We start from the raw sequence: 25,887 nt of genomic DNA, 5'->3' as shown, positions 1-25,887 counted from the left end.
TGGAAACATCAGCATTAAAGCCTGCAGAAAGGAACGAGAAGTGGCTAGCAGCCTATGGGGGAATACATACGCGCTGAGGGGCAAAGTTTTCAGAAGCACTCAGTGGCTCCCAAGTCAGAAGTCCTATTGAAAAGCAATGAAGGGACTCAGCACCTATATCATTTAGGCACTTCTGAAAATTTTACCCAAGATTAAAAAGACTAGGGACCTGTTTCTAATTTACACTAAAGCCACTTTACACTTCTCTGGGTGTGTAGAGGGGCCTTAAAGTGAGCTTAGATTATAGTTACATTCACTTTAAATCACTTTACTCTGCCAGAGTGGTGTAAAGTGGCCTTAGTTTAAATGAGAATCAGGTCCCAGGACTATTTAGGTTGGAAAGGAGAAGAATACACAATAATAAGTCTCAAGCATATAAAATAACAAATGAAAAAGAGGAGACCTTTGGGGGACCCTATCTCCTATGGCTACTTAGAAAGGAAGTGTATGTGGGGAAGGTGGCATAGCTCCTCCTATCAGAGTCCTAGGCAGAGTCTGTCTTGCTGTTGTCCCCAAGTTCCTCCATTGCTGCTGAGGTGAGTACTGTCACTTGTCTCAATAAACACGGCACTAACTTTCCTGCCTCAAGCCAGGAAGTGATGCAAGGGCTGTAAAATCCAAAATTTGATCTAAATAAAACTATTAGATGAAAATTTAAAAAATAAATTGGAGTTAAATATACTTCTGCTCAGACATTCAGAGAGACCCTACCTTTAAGCCATCCCTGGCCACGTATATCCCAGACTCTTCACAGATCTTACTGAAGGATTGATCATGACCAAAGGACTCTCAGGCCTATTTATACTGAAACTGGGACTTTCCCTGTTTGTGTAATCTGCTGTACAATCTTTCCTTAGAGTTCCCCCACTCCAGCACATGTCCCCTTGTCTTGCGTAACTGGTGCACTCTTATTCCACATGACCCATACTCTGTAATATGTCAGAGTGCAGAGAATTCCAAGTGAAAGGTATTGCTCAGCACAGATGTAGGTGGGCTCTTCTGTTAAGTGTGAATAACAGGCTGATATTGTACCACATCCTGTGACAAATAATTCTCTCTGTCAATTCCTTTATGACTAAAACTCCCAGTGGGAATATTATAGACAGTGAAGTTAACCCAAGGTGTAATTGTTGCTGATTGAAATCTTTTTCCATGCCATTCTGCTGTCCTTTCCCTGCTCCATCATAAACCCTCAACTACCTAATTTTCCTTCCCTCCCTTTTGCTTCCAAAATCTTGTTCCTTCCATGATAAGCCTACCTGCAGATGGCTGTGCACATGCTCCCACAGCTGTTTGGACAAGTAAAATGTGGACTTGGTGGCTGAATAGAGGACTGGCTGAAAATCCTACCCCATTAAATGATAGAGAAAACAGTGACAAGCTTTTGTCTTCTGTTTGGAACCAACACATGTATCAAAGTTAAACCAATCTCTTCCATAATGCTTTTCAGATTCCTTCCTGCCTCTCTATTTCTTCATCATCATCATCCTTTTTTTTTTTTTTTTTAAAGCAGGGAGTAATCTTTCCAATAATTTAAATCCTAAAGTTCTCTTTTGTAGTTCTATTGAAACAACTTCAGGATGATACTTAGAGGATCTCTTAAAGTCTGTTTTTCAAGATTGAAACCTTCAGGCATTCATGAATTAAATAAAGACCTAGTGATAAATATTTTGTACACCCTATGACCTTCCATTTGGGAAAGCAATTTCCACCCTCGTAGCAAACTAATAGAGGGAAAGCAAATGTGTATTAAACTTATTAAAAAAAATGTCCCTGGGGTAACTTGGGATTAGAGTTTCTAAAAGAGCACTCTTTTTCTCCTCCCTTGAAGAACATACAGTTCCCTGTACAGCTACTTCCTCTCAAGAAAAAGTAGGGCGCTTGCAGAATTCTTTTGGAAGAAAAATATTTACTTGTACTCGAGGTGATTCAAAGCATATTACAAGCAAATGTTACTTAGCACAGAAATCTGGAAGCTCTCATGTTGAGAAGTACTTACTGACATATGTGGTTTAAACTGTGGTTTAGATTTGAACATAGGAGGTTTTAATGACAGTTGTCATAAGTGACGATTTTATTGAAAATTGTAATTTCTGTCACTGGCAGAATATGGGATCCTAGTATTCAGAGTTTGTAACCAATGTTAAAGCATGCTATAAACTGGACTAGAGCAGTGGTTCTGTTCTAATCTAAATAACCTCTTAGTTCTCCTCAGCCCATCACATAGGCACAGCTCTTCTTAATAAGGTCTGCTCTAGAGTAATTTATTAGAATTGCTAGGACCAGAGGACTGGCTCTGCTGTTGTTGCCCAGCTCTCTGTCACAGTCCCCTCCCATTTCAGCACCCAGTTGAAGTTCCCAGACTTCCAGATAAACATCTGAGAACAATTGCAGCTGCCTAGTGCTGAGTATTTGTGAAAGTGTGGTCTCTTTGTCTGAGAGCTGAAATAGGAGAGAAGCGAAGAAATTTTCCAGAGTTCCTGACTGGCTTCACTTTTGCAGTCTGTGAGGCTTAATTTGTGTTGCACATTTTAAAATATTGAATAATAAACTTTATTAATAAGATTTCTCAATTTTGCTTTTTAAATTTCCCACTTGTGCTTCCATTTGGGAAATGGGGCAACATGCTGGGATGCTAATAAACCCCACCTGGAACCGGTGCACTCAAACTTCCTCTAATTAAACTCTTTAGAATCTTGAATGCTGCAGCGGGCAATAGCTGCTTTATGGAAACAGGAGAATAGAACAGAATTTCTCTCATTATATTATGCTCAGAAAGAAATTAAACAAGCATGTTCTCCAGGAGAAAGATGATCAAGATCTGTGTGCAAATGCAGTGGGCAGGTACAGATAGTTCTGTGTTTCTGATAGGCAGAGGTTCATTTCCAAAGGACGTGATCATGTTTGGGTAGCTAGCTGCATTCCCTTCAGTAAGTTAAGGGACTTATCCATTTTAATTAACGTTTTCAGCCAAATGTCTTCTTGCATTCTGACTTTCTGTGCAAGTGCAACAGTACTTTATAACTGTTTACATGACCTACACTTGATTTAGCTGAGCAAGAGGCTGTTATTAATCACTAACAGTTTTGATTCAGTTAAAGACACAGCAGTTTACCGGTTTACAATGGCTCTGATTGCAGGTTCACTTGTGCAGTTCTCATTTATTGCTCCGCCGGGCTGCAGTGGCATGTTTACGACAGCTTGCGCAGAGGGAAGCAGCAGAAGTATGTGAATATGCCATGAGCTTAGCAAAAAATGCTGGCAACAAAGAGAATAGTGGCATCAGTAAGTATTACCTGCATGGGTCCTTTTCTAATATTTTGTGTGTGTGTGGTTTCTAAGACAAAAACAAAACCCATCCTTCTTTGGAGTTTCTTGCTATTTCCATACTTCCAGCTAAAAGTAAAGACAGTAGCCCTGGCCTCTTAAATATTGAGAACAAATTAGAGATGGAATTTCCCCCCAAAATGTGTTGTTCTAAATCAGTGTTTCTCAAACAGGGGTCGTCGCTTGTGTAGGGAAAGCCCCTGGCGAGCTGGGCCAGTTCGTTTACCTGCCCCGTCAGCAGGTCTGGCTGACGGTGGATTCTAGTGGCCGCGGATTGCTGCTTCGGCCAATGGGGGCTGCTTTAAGTGGCACGGGCTGAGGAACATACTGGCCGCCGCTTCCAGCAGCCCCCATTGGCCTGGGAGCTGCGATCGGCCGGACCTGCGGACGGGGGAGGTAAACGAACCGGCCTGGCCCGCCAGGGGCTTTCCCTACATAAGCGGCGACCCCTGTTTGAGAAACTCTGTTCTAAATTGTTCCTCTCTCTTACCGATTGTGTTTTCTGGTTTTGAAAATGGGCATGTCACGTAGGGGATGGGATGGAGTATGGGTGGCTGCCTCGCAGTGCTTCTTATGGGGCCAACAATGGCATTTCCTGTGCTCCCTGCCTTAGTCCACAAATTACTGCCAACTGCTCAGAGCCAAGTGGCCTGTGCTATAAACTTAGAGGCAGTCTAAAACTGCTGAATGAAAATAACCTCAGAATTTGTCTGTCTGCACCTTTAAACAAACAAACATAACTTCAAAGGCAAGATCTTAATTGTAGTACTTGAGGATAAGGCCTTGACCTGGCCCTCGGGTTCTGGGATAGCACTTCTCTGGCCCTGTCTCACCCCGGAGAAGCACAGGCAAGCCTTTTTAACTGATGTGCTGGCACCTGATTGGTCAGTGTCTCCTCTTAAAGTCTAGTTGGCAGCCTGGGTTTTCTGTAAGTAGGGGTTGTTAGGGCACCAATTCCTGAAGCGGGGAGCAGAGGGGACCTGATAGACCCCTTCACAGGGCATGATGATCTGTACTGTGAGTAGGATATTCAGTTTTGAGTGGTTCTGTTGGCAACATCCTTAGTAGCCAGTTGGATTTCCCAGTTGCCCCAATTTTTTACATATATAATTTTATCCTGCTGTTGCTTCTCAAATGAGTTATGATTCCTGCTCATCAGGAAAAAGTACAATACCCAGAAGCTGTCCAAAGTAAGTATATAATTGTCTGCTGGTAGTTACATACTTAATGTTTTTCAAATTTTTAAAAATTTAATCTGGTGCTGATGTTGCCTTCTTTCAACGGATTATCACACAAACAATTTTTCCACTCTGCCACAGAATGATGTGCATTCTAGTATTGTGGGGCACAATTAAGACTTAACTCAGAAGAGATTCTCCAGGATCCAATGCGGCTAGATGCTGAGCATTTCCTGCAAGGTGTTGAGAGCTCTTCTCAACTCCTATTTACTGTAATGGTAATTGACAGTATCTATCATTTCATGGGAGATGCTCAGTAGCTCATAGAATCTAACTTCTAAAAAGTTTAATATATTAAACTATGTTAGAGTTTATTGACAACAAATTGTAGTAATGCCTTTGTGTTTGTGATCTGTGCAACTAAGAGTGAATGCAGAATGTCCTTTTCTAGTACTGCTATTGCTCTAATTTCAAGGCACAAATATGATTTAGTTTCTTACTGGAAAAGTCTCTCATTTTACAGATATTAACCCTTTCACACCAGGAGTTGGTTCTCGGCGGGATAGTCATTGCCGGCATCAAGGAGTTAATATAACAGAGACTGGCCTCGAGGGGGTTCTTTTTGGAATGTTAGATCGGGAGACTGATCGAAAGCTGTGTTCTGATATTCATGATACCTTGGGACATATGCTTTCATCCCTGGCAGTGGAAAAACTTTCACACTGGCTAATGCTATGTAAGGATGTCCTAGCAGCCTCCAGTGGTAAGTGTTTGACAACATTCATATAATAAGACATCATATCTTTAGATTTAATTTATTTTTGATAACATTCATTTAGAGCTCTTTTGTGTTGTCTTGGGATAGGTATCCATGTTTAGTTTTATCACCTATATCTTGGATTGTAATATTTTAGCTTGTTCAGAAAGAAAAAATGGCAAATATAGTCAGTTTTGAATAGTCTATGTATACACACACACACACACACACATTTTAAAGTAAATCTGGTACTGTATACGTAGGTAGTTCTTAAAGGGTGAGCATTACAATAGATAACCCACTTTCTTGGCCTCTGCTTTTAGCAGTTGACTGGCAACAATTCATGTATCTTATAATGCTGAACTATTAAAATGCTTCTCCTAAAGAGTGTAATGTCTACTTTGGCCATATAACCTCAGTTTCTTCCTTTACTGCTGTTAGTAAAGGAGTTCTCCAGCTTTCCTGTTTCTGCCCCACACTACATTCACCTACATCACTTCACAATTTGTGATAGGAAACATGTTTTTTTTTTTAGATTTCTTTTGGGTGCCTTTAGTGATTGGTAATCTTCTTTATTTTATTTACGTTTAAGAATGATGTTTTACTTTATGAGACTGAATGAACTTGGCACCTCATGGGGTCCTAGTTTGATTTTTAATTTTTATAATACTGGCTTGAATTCTCAGCTGGGATAAATGGTCCTAGCTGATTTACATCAGCTGAAGGATCTGTTTCACTGTATAAAATTTTTATTCTTTTTCTTCCTTAGTGTTCAGGTTATCAGAGAGGCAATCTAGAGGCTTGAAGAAGTGTTCCAAGTGCAGTCATAAAGTGCCATTTGCAGACAGATATGACTATTGCCTGAGATGTATTGGGACAAACCAGATGAAATCAAGCTGGCTATAAAATCAGTGCCTAGATGTTGTTACAGAAAAATTTAGTACTCAGGACACTTGGTGTTCATAGGAATCCAGTCTTCACATGTAGTGGTTACAATTAAAATAATAACTACTTGACAGTTATTTCCTGTTTGGAATATGAGGGAAGTTATCTCAAATACCACTGTGTGATGTTGCCAAATTCTGATTTCTTAATGGCAACTACTGGAGATGTCCTGGAAATGAAGGTGGTCCTTCGTGTATTTCAGGTTTATACAGAAGGAAGAGTGTTACTTGCATCTAAAACTTCCCATTATGAGGTGTTGTGAGTTATTAATGTGGTGTTTACTACATTGATTAAACCTCCTTTTGAGCTACTCGTTCACTCAAAATTCCTCCCTGGAAGATTTTATTCCTGACTTGACCTTGCAGAGCAGGTGTGAATCAGTCTCTCTACTCTCTCCAATACACTATTTTATATAAGTACAATGTGGAGCTATGGATTCAAATGAGAGCCCTTCTAAAGGTGTTATCAGATTTCTACTTACAAATTAGTTATCCTTCTAACATTTTCCCCACACCCACATCCCTATTGTAGTGGCACTTTATTTAATGGGCTTGATGTTAAAAGGTCCTCTTTCATTTTATCTGGAGTAGATTCTAAAATCCGTAAAATATGCATTCAGCCTTTTCTTTTAATTGACACTTGTACAGTAGGCCAAATATTTTCCCAGAGAACCATGTTTAAATGCATTTCTCACTGCTGTTCTTCAGTAAGCCAGTAACTTCAAATTTATTTTGAGATCTCTTTGGTTCGAGATGTATTGGCACATGCAAAGCCAATTTTCAGGTCAGCCACATGTATTTTCTGGCATACTTTTGCGAAGGTTGCACAACCTTTCTCACCCTGAAATGCCCCAACTCTTCTGCAGCCTAAGTGTATTATTTTTTAGGAATGGGGTGACTCAGGTGAGATAGTTTATCCCTCTGATAAGTTTCTTCTTATTGCTGTGGAAGCTTTGGTGTACTCCCTTATCATTTTGATGCTCTGAGAACTGGACAATGAGGTTTTGCCTATCAGTTTCTAGCTAATAGCCTTTTAATTGAAATCTCTGATGCTTTGTTTATCTCCTGAACTGGGAATCTATTGCAGTAGTCAAATTTGGAGAAAAGAATATTATTTTCAGTACCTGTGATGATTGTTTTCAAAACATGTTTGTGTGTGTTGCTATAATAAATTGCCCACTTGCCTTTCTCACAATATTGGCCTTTCGTTTTTTCATTTAATATGCATTTTATCTTTTACTTGAAAAGAGAATGAGAGTTCAAGCATGGGTAACATCCGTATCCTCTGCATTGACAGTTTAACAGTTAAACTTTCTAAGCTACAGGACCCGGAAGTGGGGATTTCTTGTAATAGATACCTGCAGAGAGCTAGAGTTATAGGAATGTCATTTTCTTATCTTTCAAAAAGATGAAGGATGATCTTAGTATGCTGAAGGGAAAAAACATCTTTACTTACTAATATTCCTTTACTGTGCCCTTCTCCATTGTCAAATGCCATAATTTCTATAGAAAAGTTAGTCTCCATTTTAATTTTGAATGGATTGTTAGAGTTGACAACTTCACATTGTAAATTGTGTCTGAAAAATTACTACTAATGGTGGAATTGCTAACTTTTATGACTTTGTGTGTCTGTTGTAGACATGAGCACTGCAGCTCCTTTGGGAGGAGGAAAGGATGAAGAATTGGAGAAGAAAGATGAGATGGATGATGACACAATGTTTACCACTCTGGGTGAAGAGGATAAATCGAAGCCTTCTGTGGCTCCTCGCTGGGCCACTCGTGTATTTGCGGCCGATTGCCTGTGTCGAATTATCATGCTGTGTGAGAATGCGAATAAGGCTCACTTTGATCTGGCCATGGCCCGTTCAGCCAAACTCAGAAACCCTAAAAGTAATTAAAGGATTTGCATGTGTTTTGGTTTAACTTAACTGTAAAGAGATATATTAAGAGTATTAGATACCCACAAGGAGAAAACTTTGTTAAAGACCAGGTAAGCTTGAGTAAGGGAAGCAGCTATCCATGCAAACTATTAAAAGCAAAGAAATGTCCAGTTAAGGTATCCTCCTTTAACATGTCTTCTTCACCACATACCACATTAACCAGTTTCCCTGACAGACACCACACCTCAATAAATAAGTCTCCTTACACTCTAACACGGTAGTTTTCAACCACGGGCACAGGAATGCAGAAGTCTTCCAGGGAGTACATCAACTCATCTAGTTATTTGCCTAGTTTTTACAACAGGCTACATAAAATACACTAGCAAAGTCAGTACAAACTAAAATTGTATACAGATAATGGCTTGTTTATACTGCTCTGTATACTCTGAAATGTAAATACAATATTTATATTCCAATTGATTTATTTTATAATGATATGGTAAAAATGAGAAAGTAAGCAATTTTTCAGTAATAGTATGCTGTTTCGTCACATTATATTCTTCACAGATATTCTTGCATAACCAGTTACAAACTCTTTTAAAATCTAGAGACTTGAAAATAACATCTGTAGGGTTTACTTCTTTTCTGTTGATTTTTATTACTCCTTTTCAATATCACATTTTAATAAATTAAGGAAATTAATTTTTTAAAAATAATTACTTACAATATCTGGCATTAAACGCTAAGATTAGGATGTTAAAAAAAAAACAAATAAAGAAAAGTCCTCACAGAAATGTTACTGATTTCTGAATTATTTTCCTCTACCCCTTGCCGTCGTCACACACTTTTCTTTTACCCAGGGTCTGGAGGCAGCTATTTGTCCCAAAGAAGTGAGGGCATAACCCCATTTGCACCCAAATAAATATTATTATTACCTGAAATACTCAGTGGCTGGCTACAGTACCTGAGTTTTATAATTGATCAGATGTTCCTTTATCAGCAGGGGTCACTGTAGGCATAGGATTGTAACAGCAATTGCATTCAAGGCTTTCTGTGGGCATGAGGAACAAGTCATTAAATCTGTTTTTGCAAAATGTTCTCAAAACAGACATGAAGTATTTTAGCATTCAGAGCAATTTTTTCTCATGACCTTTCCTTTTACTTTGATTCAAATTCATAACACTTAGTTTTTCACAACAGGCATTTCAGAAATCTGAAGTGATCATTTATATTAATAATCAAAAGAAAAGTATATTCAATTAAATTTTTTTTTCAAAAGACGCAACTAATTTTTTTTCAAGATTGGGTGAAACTTGCATATTATAACATACTCTCCCTGTTAGAAATTTGTGAATAGTTGCAAGTGTCTGTATATGGACATCAGTTGGATATCTTTAACTTAGTTAATGGCTTTATTATTTTTATTTTCAGATGATCTTCTAGTGCTCCATCTCTCCGACCTCATCCGTATGGCGTTCATGGCTGCAACTGATCACAGCAACCAGCTGCGGATGGCTGGTCTCCAGGCACTTGAAGACATTATCAAGAAATTTGCATCAGTTTCTGAGCCAGAGTTTCCAGGTCATGTGATACTGGAGCAGTATCAGGCTAATGTGAGTCCTTCTTTATATGTTTAGGAAATTGTATATTTTTCTGTCAATATGCCAGTGTCAGTTCTGAGAACAGTTTGTAGTTTTAAATGACTTGTGAAGGAATGTTGTGTGTGAGAATGTACTGCAAACACCAATTTATTTACCGCTTCAAAATTATTTCTGTATCTCCTCTACCTGTTTGTTATAATTTAGTAACTGGCAAAAGTTCCAAAAATCAATAGCCACTGATCCTTGAAATCCAAATATTAGGGTGAACATTTATATTTTGGCAACTGTCATGGCCATTTCCCTGGCAGAATTAGAAATTTGAAAAGAGCACTTTGATTCCATTCCAGATTGAACCTAATAAATCTATTTTTCTCAGGGATTAAAAAATGTGCCCCTGTTCTGTAAAGTAGGCCAGAAATCTGTGAAAGCACAGGAATGGAAGTTGAGATCTGAGCTTATTATTCCTGGATACCACTGACTTCTTGTGTGAGGTGGTTAAGTCCCTCAAACCCCGTGCCTCAATTTCTTCATTCTTAAAATGGGAATGATATTGAGCCCCTACTTCGCAGGAGTACTGTGAGAGTTAAAAGGAGACAGTCAATTTAAAAACCATTTTCAATTGGAATTAGTTAGTTGTGACAACAGTGGTTTACGCCTAAAATTACTGTAACTGGAAGAGATTATATTTTTCTTCTGTTTTTTCTGTTTGTTTACTTTGTGCATTTGATAACACTTTGCTTATATAGTCAATTTCACTGTTGGTCCTGATCCTGCAAATATTTACACACATCTTGTCCCATTGGCTTTAGTGCAAAAGTTAAGCACATATGTAAATGTTTGCTGGATCAGGATTTCAGTTGGTGAGTTTTCACGGTTTTTGTGGGGATCTTTCACACAGCAACAGGGGAGAGAAATATTCTTTAGAACATTGAAGAGTGACTATTAAATGACAAAAATTGATTCAAACTCATTTTGCCCCTTTCAGTTATTTAATGCTTCTATAAAGCAGTTTGCAGTCTTTAGATGAAGGGAGCTATGTATGTGCAAAGCATGCAATTATTCTGATTCCTGTCTGTATAGTTTTATTTTGTTAAAAGAATACCATTTGCTGCGTGACTGATTTCATGTTGTTTTGGAGACCTTAACTTTTGAAGTTATTGTGTGTTTGGTTTCACAATCTTATGGCATAAGGCAGGAATGGCCAACCTGAGCCTGAGAAGGAGCCAGAATTTACCAATGTACATTGCCAAAGAGCCACAGTAATAAATCAGCAGCCCTGCGGATCAGCGCCTCCCCGCACCTCCTGATCAGCTATTTTGTAGTGTGCAGGAGACTCGGGGGGGGGGGGGGGGGGGGGGGAAGGAGGAGGAGGAATGAGGGCATGGCATGGTTTGTTTTTTTGTTTTTTTGGATTGACACTATCTGACAAGGATTTATCAACTCTCTGCTTCAATTCTGTCCTCCTTCACTCCCATCTTTGATTTGGAGCTTTCCGTCTTTCTATCTGCCTATAACCCCTATTCCTGTCCCTTAGACCCAGTCCCTCTTGCTTCAGGGTCTCCCTTGGGCTTGCACACTCTCTCTCTCTCTCTTTCTCAACACCAACCTTCCCCCCATCTTCAACCCCTCTTTGATCTCTGGCTGATTTCCCACATTGCTTCTCCTATCCTGAAGAGCCCTGCAATTGGCTCCGGCTACCTTTTCACCTACCCTGTCATTTCATGTACTTAGAATCTCCCACTGTTTGTTTTGGTTTCTTTGTCTCTCTTCCCCACCTCCCTCGCCCCGCTTTTGCTTAATCCATTTCCATCTGCTTTCTGTTTTCTTCACTTCAGTGAAACTGCAATCACAAAGATCACCAGAGACCTGCTCATACCCAAATACAAGGAAATTGCTCTCTAACTATACTTGTCTCAGAGTTCTAAGGTGTTGATTCCAGTTGGTCAATTGAATACCACGCCTCCTGAGCTGCTTAGTTATCCTCCCTGCTCTAGTGGTCTGTTTCATTGGGATTTCAACCAGCTCTTCAGCTGTGAAGCATCCAGAATCTCATGATGCTTTACAACTTAGCCTTTTCCCCATAACTTTTTGTAAGTGCTCCATTGTTGGTAGTCATTGCTCTGCTCCTTTAAAAAGAAAACAAAATTCAGTTGTGGTACACCAGCTCCTGTCAGAATGGAGTGTGATTAATTCTTTTAAGTCTTTGTGTCTCCTTCTTCCATTCCTGATTGGGAATTTTGCATGCTCCTTGAGACCTTTCTTCCTGAGGACAGTGCTGAGTTGTCAGTGCATCCAGAGCCTCGAGTCCACTTATCCTTCTCCAGCATTCAGAATACCTACTATGCTCTGGCCCAAGTTCTGCCTCCATATTGATGTATCCTGTATTTTATGCCCACCTTCTCCCATTCCACTGAGACTATTGTTTTCACTTTCAACCTCCAAGTCTATATTACCAGTCAAAGCAGTTCTCTAGCACATCAAACTCTGAGATGACTTTTGCTGTATTTTTGTGTGTGTTCTGTTCTCTCTGCCTTTCCTTCTCAAAATAGAGAAGTGTCTCAGTGACTATAAAGGTTCAGAATTCAGTTGAATAATGTCCCTGATAGATTGCACAATTCATGCTGTCCCTGAGAAAGACTCCTGATTGTCTCAGCCTGTGAGATTTGCTCACGGATGTTGCCATGATCAATCCTGTCCCAGAAAAAATGCCTGAAAGTCCCCTGGTCCTCCCCATAATTCCTGTCAATTCAGTGCAAAGTTCAAACTGTCTTGAGGAAACATGAGTTGAGACTCCATGCAATGTCTCTGAGGCAATGCAGGGCTCTGCAGCAGTGTATCCAAATTATGGGGAGATACTACCAAAGCCCAGTGTCTCAGCACTTTTTCAAACTGCACGTTAGGTGATTTCAGTGAAGCCCTTTGAAACTTTTTAGTATCAAATTTTCCCAACCAAGGCCTCACTTCTTTTGAAACACGGACTTCATTCAGAGTATCTCCCAGCTTCAGGCTTACTCTGCCTTAACTGCTCAGGCTTACTCTGCCTTAACTGCTGGGCTCAGCTATCTCAGGCTATGGGTTCCACCAATCCTTATGTGTAGTGTTAGTAGCCACAGAACCTTAAAAACAGCGGTAGTTGACCAAGTATAGGCTGTAAGCTCCCCTCTACCAGGGACCTGTTTAAACTATGTGTAAAAAATCGTGGACATCTACAGCGGTTGCATTTAAATTATTTTCTATTTTGAAAGATCGTATTGGTTTGATAGATAATTAGAGTTAAAATGAGGACTACCAATAGCAGTGTTAATATCTTTCAAATGGTAGATGTTTTTAAGTGCATCTATAGAAAGACAATGAAAATAGTAACAGGGCAGATAGCTGTAGCTGTTATGAGAATATCTCCATGATAATTAACAAGGCCTATAATAGCAATTTCATGATTCAGCATTTCTGATGTGAATGATTCTCAATAATATGAGAGGACACTATGTTTGCATGTGACAAAGATAAATGTGGTTCAAAAAGGAGATGCTCCTTGTAGGGAGGAACGGGTGAAAGGTGCAGTACAAAGGTGTGGTTTTTTTTTTTAAAGGCATAGTATTATAAATTTCTATAAGCAACATAAAACAATGATAACTGTTGATGGAGTTTTGATGCCAAATCCAGCGCTTTGTTAGGCTCTATACATTTTGCGTGTGTTTATAAGCCTCATTTAATCAGATTTTTTTTTTCTTTTTATGTAGGTTGGAGCTGCTCTAAGACCAGCTTTTTCTCAAGATACTCCTTCTGACATAACGGCAAAAGCCTGCCAGGTACATAGAAAAATATTAAGACTATGTAGTGAAAACTTGACATATTTCAAAAGTGTGTGTGTGTGATTTTTTTCTTGTTTTTAGAAAAAGAGTGAGAAAAGAAAAATAGTAGTAAATATCCCCAGAACTGGAAAAATTTGGAACGTATTTATTAGAAGCAATGAAAGAGGCTCCAGATAATATATTTTGTTTTTCAGTAGTGCTGAAATCCTTTGTGGCATTACATTAAAAAATCTTTTTATTTTGCCTTTCTGCAACCAGTAGTAAATAGCTACATGTAAATACTGGTTTATAACTTTATTGATACCTGTTTTTAAATGAAGGGTCCTGGTCCATTACTAGGGCTAGTAGGCACTTCAACAATACTCTGCTACTAACCATAATTGAAGATGGGACTTGCATATAGTGTTGTTTGTTTTGGTTGTTGTGAGGCTAACAGATCTGTTGAGAAATAGGTATCTTTAATCTGATGAAATAATTTGAGGTAATGGTGATTTACCATTGAATATAGGGCTTAAACTCAGGTTGTGGATCTCTGAATCTAATTCTGATACCATGTGTACCTATGTCCATTTCACCCTATTGAAAGTTTCTTCTGCATTCAGTGCTAGGATGAGGAAATTAGTTTGCAGGGTTAGATGATTGCTAATAAGCCAGCACCAAAACATCCAAATCAAATGGGACTCAAATAGGGGAGACAAGGTTTGGACAGTAAAAAGAGCTTTAAATGATTTCACACAAACTCTGCAAACTAATTTCCTCATGTGTGTCTAGAAGTGAGATGAGCCTATATGAGCTGCTTTGAACTGTGTTTTTTGCTTTCTTTTGGTAGTACTGCAATGGGGTTGCTATTTGCTAGGGAGGAGGAAGATGGCCTTTGGTTAGCATTTGTGTTTCAGCTCCCTCTAATGGCTTGTGAATTTGTTACAAGTAGGTTTTATAGAAGTCTTCCCTATGCCTGTCCAAGACAGGGAGCTTCTGTTGAGAGAGTGAGCCCCATTGCCACCCTAGAATTTGACCAGCAAGTATAGCTGGTCTGGAAAACTTAAAAAAAACACAGAAAATAAACTGACAATTTTTTTGTGTGAAGAATGTTTCCTTTTTTTTTTCTTTTGACCTGCTGCACCAGAAAGCTAAGAGAGAGAGAGAGATTTCTTTTAAACTTGAGCCCCATGAATCTGCCTCTTCCCACTTCCCTGCCCAACAGTCCCCACTGGGATTAAAGAATTGCCATTGTCCAGGGAAAATATTGTAACCTGCCCATATTGAGGGAAAGAGATGCACAAAATTCTTCCACTACCTTCCCTCCAGGTGTGAGAGAAATCTGCTACCGCTGCTTATGATGGAGTGAATTAAGATTCTACTGTGCCTACCTCTTATATTCATGTGTGTGTGAATATTCTGCTGTCACCTCCTCTAGACGACAAAGAGGTATAAAAATTACACTGTAACACAGCCCTTGCAGAGGAGTGGAAGATTCCATTACTTGGGAAGAAGCATAGCGACATCTGTTCCCTTAAACTTGTCTGAGGAACCTGACAAGGTGCAGATGTTGTTGGGGAGAGGAGGAATTTAGATTCCTTTTGACTCAGTAATAAAGGTGAGGGAAAAATGCTTTCCCATCTCCTAGGTGGCATTGAGTGTCATAAAGAGATAATGTGTCTCCCATGGTCATCGTATCAGTATGCAGGAATACTGGAAAATAACCCCAGTTCACAGCTCTTCTCTCCAGGAAAGGAGTTGGGGGAAGGTGCATTATTCAGCTCAGTTTAGACAAAGCTAGTAATTGTCACAAGGCTTGTCACAGACATTATTCCTACTGGAAATCTTTAACTTTACGGAACCCCTATAAATTGGCTCCTTTCTGTGGTGTTATAGCTTCGAGGGTGTGATTGTATTTAAGAGGATGGTTGCTGGGGTATAGTGCTGAACAGGTGGTCTGCATGATGTCTAAATCTTAAGGATATGATTTATTTTAAAAAAAATGAAACACTCATAGTCCCAAAAATGTTTTATTGACTTTTATAGGACCTGGTTTGGGGAAAAAACCTTTTACAGACATGGTAACATATGGAGAAATGGACCCTTTTTAAAAAATAACTTGAAACGGGAAAGAAGTTGTTAGTGTGATTTAAAGTCCCTCTTATTCTAGTGATTTTGGGGACATTTAGTACGTAATTTTACAATTGCTAGGTTTTTAAAAAAAGTTGTTTATAGGTTACTTTTAAAAGGGCTAGTATCCAGTACACAATTCAAAACAAATGTGATGAAAAAAATTGTATTTTGCATGATTAGGCTGACATACTCAAGAACAGAGTAAAAATGTTATTGTTTCTACTAGTTACTGTGGTTCATAAATAAACACAAACATCTCTGCATAATATTACATGGCATACTTTACAGGTATCTACATTATAAATTGCAGATGCCATGAACTCTGCAAACACCATCTTTATGCTTGTAAGTACTGACTTAAGCTGGTCTAGAGTATCATGAAAAGGAAAAACTTAGTTAGACTTTTTTTGTCAAAGGGGGCTATTAGGATATGTTACAGAAAGATTTTAATTTGGCATAAAAATCTGTTTGCCTGAGCAGGTATCATTGTGCATGATTCCTTCCAAAAAACCTTTTGAGAATGCTTTTAAATATTCTTGCTTAGGTATGTAGCACGTGGATAGGAAGTGAGGTTGTAAGTGACCTGAATGATCTTCGCCGAGTTCACAATCTCCTTGTCTCTTCCTTGGACAAAGTGCAAGCGGGAAAAGGGTCTTCCAGTCAGCTTTATCAAGAGAGTGCCACGACTATGGAAAAATTGGCAGTCCTGAAAGCCTGGGCTGAGGTAAACATTCAGCGTTAATATTTACCATATACCTCAGATTAGTTACTATAGCATAGCTGCAACTTCCCATCCTTTTAGCCAGCTGACCAGTCCACCAGCCCCAAACCTTCTCTCTTTTCCAGCTACTCTGACTTCCTCCCACCCTCTCCAGGCTTTTGGTTCTCCATGCTTCATCTTCTATCTAACTTGTCCACATTTGTCATATTGCTTCTATTCTCTCTCCTCCCCATGACTGTCCCACAGCTCCACCTTTTCTCCATCCTACCCATTTGTGCACACCCATGCCCCCCCACCCCCGAGAATTTCCAAACTCTGTCAGATGTTGATTTCCTTCCCAGGCCCTTTCTGTTAATTTAAAAACAAAATTCAAGGATGTGCTAGTTAAATCAAAGCATAGCTAATTAGTAGGGCCCTACCAAATTCAAGGCCATGAAAAAAGCATCAAATCTGTGAAATCTGGTCCCCCCCTCACCCCTGTGAAATCTGGCCTTTTGTGTGCTTTTACCCTGTACTATACAGATTTCAGGGGGGGAACCAGCATTTCTCAAATTGGGAGTCCTGGCCCAAAAGGGAGTTGCAGGGAGGTCATGGTATGGCCACCCTTACTTCTATTCTGCCTTTGGAGCTGAGCGGCAGCTGTTGGCCAGGCACGGAGCTCTGAAGGTAGCGCCCTGCCCACAGCTGCTCAGAAGTAAGAGAGGCAGTACCATACCATGCCACACTCACTTCTGTGCTGCTGGTTTCAGAGCTGGTCAGCCGGAGAGTGGCGGCTGCTGACTAAGGGCCCAGCTCTGCAGGCAGCAGTGCAGAAGTAAGAGTGACAATACAATACCATGCCATCCTCACTTCTGTGCTGCTGCTGGCAGCAGCACTTCCTTCAGAGCTGGGATCCTGGCCAGCAGTTGCCACTGTCCAGCTGCCCAGCTTTGAAGGCAGCGCTGCCACCAGCAGCAGCATAGAAGTAAGGGTAGCAGTACGGCAACCCCCTCTACAGTAACCTTGTGACCACCCCACAACTCATTATTGTGTCAGGACCTTTACAATCACAATAGCGGGAAATTTCAGATTTAAATAGCTGAAATAATTAAATTTATGGTTTTTAAAATCCAATGACAATGACATTGACCAAAATGGACCGTGAATTTGGTAGGGCCCTACTGATTTGCCAGAAATTTCCCAAAAAGGGAATAATAAACTACAGGGCTACTGAAGTCATTGTTTGGGAATGTAAGATACCAAGGAACATACATGTGTCTAAAAACGATGGATTTCACAAATAACATTGTGTATGGTAACTAATTAGGATGTCCATATGGGTTAAATCAAAAGGGACTTGAAAGAGAAACTATCTGAATGTTTGGCTAAGCATTATGAACTGTCATTCTAGCAGCGTGAGCAGTTTGATGAAGTTGTAGAAAAATGGCTTCATTTTCAGAAGGGCTGAGTTCCCACAATTATTACTGAAGTTGATAGGAGCAATGGGAGTCTAGTAACTCTGAAAATCAGGCCAAAAGTTAATATAGGAGTCAGATGAGATAGTGAGCATAAGAAATTATTGGACAAAAAATATTTTTAAATTTTAAATACTGTGCTGCAAGATAGTCTAACTGATGAAATATTGTTGTAAAAATGTTTGGGTTTAATTTAACATTTTTATATGTATTTTTAATGGTGATGATGCTCTTTTTGTTGGCTGGAACTACTGTATTGTGTATAACCTTTTAAATGTGGGTGTATTTAATGAGCATGTGTGACATGAAAACTATTACAGAGGACCCTGAATATGGTGTGCCAAATGGAACACAGATTGGTCCAGGTCTTACTAAAGCTTTTCTGAAACCATTTGCACTATTATACATTTTATAATGCAAAAATAAAAGTACTGATTAAAGAATCTACTTTGTGTGAACTTTGCTATGCATGCCATTGTGCATTGTTTTATAAAGTGTTACTTTACTGAATAGAAGTAGTGAATAGTGTTTTGAAGAAGCTGAGCACAAGCAGGTCTTTGTTTTCTCTATTACATTAACATACTGTAGTTCTCTTGCATTTAATTTCTGTGGAAGTTATTTTGAGAAAATAAGGAAAGTATTAGCACTTCAGCCCTGTAGTGTTAAGCTATTTTCAGCTTTGATCTGAAGCAAAGCATCTGTTGTGTGGGGACATTTATGTCTGCTACATCTCTTTTCTAAAAACACCTTTTTGTTCCTATTGCAAATCTTTTCCCCCAGTCTCTCTCCTTATTTGTGTAATGTGTCCTTGTGTAAGTGCTTTAAAAATTTTCCCTCAGCCCCACCATGTTGGGTATCACAGATACCAATTTACAGACCCTTTAAAGAACAGTTCACAATTGGGGGAAAAAAAAAGGGGACACTTATTCACAAGGCCTGAGCCACACACAGAAAGTGACCTGAATGAAACTAAATTGATTTTATTCCTTCCTAAACTGATTTAAGAGTAAACCCACAAGTGAGTTGCACTGATGTAACTAAACCGGTTCCTAAATAGATTTAATTTAGTTAAATTGGGGCATTTTCTGTGAGAAGAACCCTAACTGACACTCTTCAGGTTGAAAGTGTGAGTAGCCAGATTGGCTACTGTGCTATGAATGTTAACAACAAACTCAGATTTAACTTAGAAATATAGTCTGATAAAACCTAATAGCTTTTCCGTTTTTCCTGTCTTTATTTCCATCTGTTGCGTAGCATAACATGTTCCAGTATGATATTTTGCAGTATTTTTTTAAAGTGTTTTCAGATTGTCACAAAAATGTTAAACTATTCATGATATTCCATAACAGCTAAAATAAAGGTCATTTACAAATGCAATTTGTCATTTAATTGAAAGCAGGCTTTTTTCTTTTTAGAATTTTAAAGCAAAAATTTTGTATCTGTTTTTATAGGTGTATGTTGTAGCTATGAAAATTAAAAAGGAAGCAGAGACCAAACCAAAGCGAGCAATAAAGAATACGGATGATGATGATGAGGATTTTGGTACTGTAGATGAGCTACCTCCAGACAGTTTGATAACACTTGTACAACCTGAGCTGCCTACTCTGAGTCGCCTTTGGCTAGCTGCATTGAAAGACTATGCTCTTTTGACTTTACCAGCTGAATTTGCTAGTCAGCTTCCACCAGATGGTAAGCACAGCAATCTTTTTTTTTTTTTAATGACTATGAAAGACAGAATGAACATCTTGGTAAGGAATTGTTGGAGGAATTTTGAATTTCTTCTATAAATTACTTGCTTCCTAAATGAGTTCCTGTAAATGCATAACTCTAACACTGGATGTATACCTTTTTCATTATGTATAGACAGAAATCCTAAGGCTGAAGTAAATGTTTTGTGTGGTGGTATAAAGTTTCATCAGCGTGCATTTGAGATGATCTATTGCTGCTGTGTGGTGAAACGACAACGGAGTTTCATATGTCATCCCAAACATCTTTTATTTCATTTATGCCTCTTATTTTCAGAAAAGTTACTTTAGAAAAATGTACAACAATTGAAAATGTCTTTGGTGCTATATTTCATATCACTTTGTCTCTAAAGTTGAGTTGTGTTAGTTGTCGTGTTCAGTCTTTGAAATGACTAGAGTAGAACAAATGTTAAAATATCTACAATCTATAATAACTGTTCTATAAATGGGATGAAATAATGTAAAGTTAGTGATTAACTAACTCATAGAACTTTATCTCAACCATAACACTGCATTTTCACTAAAGTCCTGAAACTTCACCATTGACGCAAATGGGAACTTTGGCATTGACCTGAATGAGTGCAGGATCATGCCCAAAGAAAATCAAGGGAAGTTTCTAAATTCTGTTCAGAAACAAATCCAATATATTTAACTTGAATTTCAAACTTAGTCATAGCTTTCTCTGGCATTTCAGTGACACAGATCAAGTTTTGTTAGCATTCATTGCAATTCTTATTTCCACAGAGCACTATAGCAACAGTAAAATGCATGAAGATTCTCTAAGTGTAATTCATTCTAAAATTGCTCACTCTTTAAATTGAATGAAACAAGTCTTTGAAATATATTTAATTCCTAAAGTCTCCCCATAACTTAGAATTTACACTATCCTTTTCTCTGTTTATAGTTTATATCAAATATAAAGTATACATTTTTTTAAACATAATTAGTCATTTCCAGGATTACCTAAATCCATGTCTAGGGTTATCTAAAATAAAGTTGTCTGATTTTTCAAAGATACTGAGTATTTGTCGCTTCCATTGGCTTGTGGGAGTTGAGAGCTCAGCATTTCTGAAAACTAGGCAATTTTATTTTAAATGACTAGACATGGATTTAGCTGCCTAAAGGTAGTCAAGCATGTTTTGAAATTTTAACCTAAATTTGTACTTTAGAATAATAAAAACATAAAAATACACTGAAAATGTTAATGATTGAGAATTAAAATAGATAAGAATACATTAGTAAACAATGACAGAATTGAATAATAGATTATAATACATGTGTGAACAATAATATAAATGATCACATTCTGATTATTTTAATAATCGTAGACATACCCCAGTCCTGCAAACACTTGCATGCATTTAATTTTACAGATGTGAGTAAATTAATTGAAGTAAATTGGACAATTTGTACTTAAAGTTAAGCATAGGCAGGTTTGCAGGATTGAGGGTCTTTTAGACTATGAGTGGCATATATTGTATTTTTCCAAACACGTGAAGAAACAAGGTCCCTGCTTTGAAAAGCTTACAGTCCAACTCAGGAAAATACTGATATATGTACTTGCAACACTGGTTCAAATGTAAGAAAGCTTGGGGCCACTGGTGAGGAAATCAATGAAGTGTTGCATTCTAATCCATGGAAGGCTGTAATATATCCATAGAACTACAGTGTACTAACATTTTAAACAGCTGAGCCAGGTTAAGGTTCCATTGAAAAGATTTAGCTGGATTTTAATAACTTTGCAAATGAAATATAAATTAATGAGAGTTTATATTCAGTGACAAATGTAACAGATTTTTCAAACTTTTAGGTGTTTGTTTTTAAGCTGCTGTTTGTAAATGGGACATAATTAAGAAATCTTAACTTTTTTTTTCTTAAATAAGGAAAAGAGACTCAGATATAGAGCCAGTACTTGGCTTTTTATGGCTAAAGTTTCTAGGGTGGCTAATATTTCTTTTGTTTTGGTTTGGTGATATTTCTTGGATTGCATTGTATCCTCCTGGTCCTTTTGTCTTTCTGTCAGTTTCTGAAGTCTTTGTGGATTTCCTTCAGTCCTATGCAGCACAGAAAAAAAGTTAGAACAGGGAGGACATTTAGTCTCACTTTATCATCTACTAGCAAAACATATTTTATATCAAAGAACAGAAAGTGGTATGGGGACAACCGTAATGATACAGACGCCAGCTAGTCCTGTTGACATGGAGAATTGTGCTGCAGGTAGCAGTAACAAAGATCAAACTTGAATATCTACATCAGCAAATGTACCCTATATATTTATACACCTCTACCCCGACATAACGCGGTCCTCGGGAGACAAAAAATCTCACCGCGTTATAGGTGAGACCGCGTTATATCGAACTTGCTTTGGCCCCACCTGTTCCTTTTTCCCTGACCGTCCGCTCCAGAGACCCCTGTCCCTAATCACCCCCAGGACCCCACCCTCTACCCAACCCCCCTGCTCCCTGCCCCCTTACTCCGACCTCTATCTACTCCCTCCCCTCTCTCCGCCCCCTGACAGGCACTCACCGGCAGCGGTGGGAAGTGGAGCAATGTGGCGGGGAGGTTGGGGAAAGGTCCCGCACTCACCTGCAGCAGGAAGCGGAGCGCCATGGCTGGGAGCTGGTGGAGTGGAGCAGGCTGGGGCCAGGCTGCTCCGCTTCCCACTGCCGATGCGTGCAGGGAGGTTGCACTCACCTTTGGCGGGAAGCGGAGCAACGCGGCCCCAGCCCACTCCACTCCGCCACCTCCCAGCTGCAGCGCACCGCTTCCCACTGCAGGTGAGTGCGGGGAGGTTGAGGAAAGGACACCCCCCGTACTCACCTGTGGCGGGAAGCAGAGCGCCGCGGCTGGGAGCTGGCGGAGTAGAGCAGGCTGAGGCTGGACTGCTCCGCCTCCCGCCGCCGGGGAGTGCGCGGAGGTTGGGGAAAGGATCTCGCCCTCCGCACTCCCCGGCGGCGGGAAGCGGAGCAATGCGGCCCCAGCCGTGTCGCTGTGGGGGCGGGGTTTGGGGAAAGGTCCCGCACTCAGCAGGGGCGGGAAGTGGAGGGCCACGGCTGGGAGCTGGCGGAGTGGAGCGGGCTGGGGCCGGGCTGCTCCGCTCGCGCCGCTGCTGGTGAATGCGAGGGGGATCCCTTCCCCCACGCCTCTCCCCCGAGTGACACGGCTGGGGCCGGGGCGAGGGAAGTGGAGCGCCTGCTCCCGGCCCCCAGCTAATCCCCCTGGCCACTCTGGGACTGCCGGGCCCCCAAAATTGCCCCCCCCAACAGCTCCTGCCTCCTAGACCCTGGGGTGGGGGTATCCCTGACTGCCCCCAAGACCCTCTGCCCCTTATATAAGCCCTTGGCCCTAGCCTGGCACTCTTAACACGCTGCTCAGAGCAGTGTCAGAGCTTTACCGCGTTGTATGCGAACCCATGTTATATGGGAGTAGAGGTGTACTTACAATATATGCCCTCTCACGCACACACATGTACTTTTTATGCTAATTTAACAGGTGGAGCTTTTTACACTCCAGAGACAATTGATACAGCTAGACTGCACTACCGGAACTCTTGGGCTCCAATCCTACATGCAGTGGCACTCTGGCTAAACAGTGCAGGATTTAATGCTTCTGAGTCACCAGAAGAAGCAGCTGCAGCAATGCCTAATTCACAGAAACGTTCCTCGTCTATCATGTTAAACCAGGCACCTGGAACACCACCTACCACTAAATCTTTGCCAGAGATAAACAAAGATAGAATGCATTTGATTTTAGGTAAGAGCTTTATGATATCATATTTCAAAGTTTAATACCACAGTGTAGCTGCATTTAAAAGGACACCATGATCTTGAAATCTAGCCAGTTTACAATGGACCATATGGCCATTCCAACACTTACAGTCTGGCAACCCATCTCTCCAAAATGATTTTTATAGCTGTGAAAAACACTGCTTCATGTCCTTTTAATGAAATCTTCCAGATTAGTTTTACATCTGATTGTTACACTATGTTTAAAAATAAGTCATTAGGTATCTATATATAGTATATTTATTTTAGTTCAGATGATATAAATTGTGTTCTCTAGATGTGTTCTTTCAATAATTTTAGAATCATGAGTTAGATTAAATTATACCCAGGGATGCTGGTGGTGCTGCTGCTGCACACCCTGGCTTGAAGTGATTTTCACTATGTACAGGGTTTACAGTTTGATTCAGTGGCTCTCAGCAACCACCTCCCCCACCCACCCCCACAAATTTTTCCAACACTCCTGATTATATCTCCTGATCAGATCATTATTCAGTAAAGACCTGTGTGACACTGGCCAGGTCACTTGGTCTATGCTGTGGCTCAGTTCGTCATGTGTGGAATTGGGGATCGTACTGTACTTCTTACTTCATGGGGTGTTGTAAGGAAAGCATCCGTTAGTAGTTGAGGCATTCAGGTACTATAGTGATGGGGGCTCTGAAAAGGTCTAGGTGTATAGATTTGTAGAATTTGGAATATATGCCCTAGCTGTACGCTCTGTCAGTGGCTCTTTTTTACTGGTGACCCCTTTCATACAGCAAGCCTCTGAGTGTGACCCCCTCCCCTCATACATTAAAAACACTTTTGTATATATTTAATACCATTATAAATGCTGGAGGCAAAGCGGGGTTTGGGATGGAGGCTGACAGCTCGTGCCACCCCATGTAATAACCTCGCAACCCCTGAGGGTCCCGACTCCCAGTTTGAGAACCCCTGCTCTGATTATCTGTGTATATCTTTCAGTCCTTTTTGATCCATGCTATACAAATAACTAGTAAAACAGTGTTGCACTGACAGTCGTATAATTAATTCTGAGACTTTTGTACAATAAACCCAGAGACATATTAGTAGTTTTGTTTTTTCTTTCTTTAAATAGTAGCAGTTCTTTATAGAGATTGCATGTGAAAGTACTGTAATTGGAGTATTTGAATTTTAAACATTTGTAATAATAATACAAATGTTTCTTGAAGAATTGTGTTGTAGAATTGTGTTTTTCTAGGTCATACTTGAAAATAAAATCTCTTCTATTGCAATTTATTTTTTCCAGTTAAAATATTGTATTTTAAAGAAACTTAAAAACACAGTTAAAAGTGGCAGATTTTTAATGTATAGATTTGCAAAAGCAAATGACAAAACTTACTTTCCTTTCCTGATCTGTAGGTTAGTGACCATAATTATTTACTATTTACTGTATCAATTTTGGTTTTACTGGGAAAAAAGTGACTGGTCTGGAATTTTTAACACACAGAATCTCTCTCAATGGCAAAAATAAATCACGAGTATAACTTTTGTGTTTTAAAAAACCCTCGAACAAACCCAACTTCCGTATCATTTAAATACTTAAATATGTTATAAAAACAATCCTCATCATACAGGTATAGAAATAAGATTTGTTTGTGTTTCTTTTCAGGTGTTAGTATACAATTCCTCTGTTCCCCCAGGCCTGAGGAGCCTGTTGAACATGTCACATCTTGTTTACAGGCACTGCACACTTTACTGGATTCCCCTTGTGCTAGAATTCATATTGCAGAGGATCAGGTATAGTACATAGGCCTAGTAATATATTACTGATGTTGGAATCTCAGTGGCTTATTCTGTTTTTAGATGCGCGTGTGTGTAAATGTTCAGTGATTAATCTGTATTCTGTTTACTTCTACGTCCCTGAAAATTAGAGCTGGTCCAAAACTAGGGGAAAAAACATTTCTGAAATGTAGGCAAATTCAAAATGTTTTTGTTGTTTTTCATAATAATTCAATTTTTTCTTTTTCTGTAGATTTTAAAAAAATTGGTTATTACCTTAAATTTTTAGCAGTGATTTTTTTTAAACCTGACCTATTAAAGTTGCAAATAGAAAACAACAATAACAGAAAAGCTCCAACAATGTTTTGCAAAACACAAAATGTGCTATTTTTTTCATTTAAAATTTTTTTCTTAAATTTTCAAAAGTAGGCATTTTAGAAATGTTTTTTCAAAAGTTCCATTTTTGAATGAAGAACAGATTTCAATGAAAAATAATAGCAGTCAAAAAATTTTGAGCAGCTCTACTGGAAATATTCTTCACTCATTATATTCAATATCTAATGTACTAGATTCTCCTAGGGAGAGAAATGAATTCTAAATTCAAGAAGGAAAACTTTATAAACAAAACTCAGTGTCATAGCAGAAATATATTGCTATATCTTGGAGGTTAGGAGATCTATTTAATTTGCCATGATGATTTGGTGTAGGAATAAGTGGGATCTGTAAAAAGCTTTTCCATTTTAATTGGTGACTCATGTTCAATTTTTAATAGCAATTCAGTAAATCTGAAGATCA

General features: G+C 39.3%; 1 protein-coding gene across 2 annotated transcripts in view; it reads left to right on the top strand.

The window, feature by feature from the left end:
- HEATR5B (HEAT repeat containing 5B) overlaps positions 1 to 25,887 on the top strand; it is an 85,420-nt gene that overhangs the window by 45,062 nt on the left and 14,471 nt on the right. For both annotated transcript variants that reach the window (XM_030557101.1, XM_030557102.1), the window contains 9 exons: positions 3,180 to 3,324; positions 5,068 to 5,307; positions 7,884 to 8,135; positions 9,557 to 9,738; positions 13,467 to 13,535; positions 16,195 to 16,374; positions 19,277 to 19,514; positions 23,063 to 23,323; positions 24,983 to 25,110. In XM_030557101.1, the coding sequence (XP_030412961.1) occupies positions 3,180 to 3,324; positions 5,068 to 5,307; positions 7,884 to 8,135; positions 9,557 to 9,738; positions 13,467 to 13,535; positions 16,195 to 16,374; positions 19,277 to 19,514; positions 23,063 to 23,323; positions 24,983 to 25,110 (1,695 nt within the window). The remainder of the gene's footprint in view (positions 1 to 3,179; positions 3,325 to 5,067; positions 5,308 to 7,883; positions 8,136 to 9,556; positions 9,739 to 13,466; positions 13,536 to 16,194; positions 16,375 to 19,276; positions 19,515 to 23,062; positions 23,324 to 24,982; positions 25,111 to 25,887) is intronic.

This window comes from Gopherus evgoodei, chromosome 3 (assembly GCF_007399415.2).
Source record: "Gopherus evgoodei ecotype Sinaloan lineage chromosome 3, rGopEvg1_v1.p, whole genome shotgun sequence".
NCBI lineage: Eukaryota > Metazoa > Chordata > Testudines > Testudinidae > Gopherus > Gopherus evgoodei.
The sequence above is the reverse complement of the archived record's forward strand: the minus strand, read 5'-3'. Positions and strand labels throughout refer to the sequence as shown.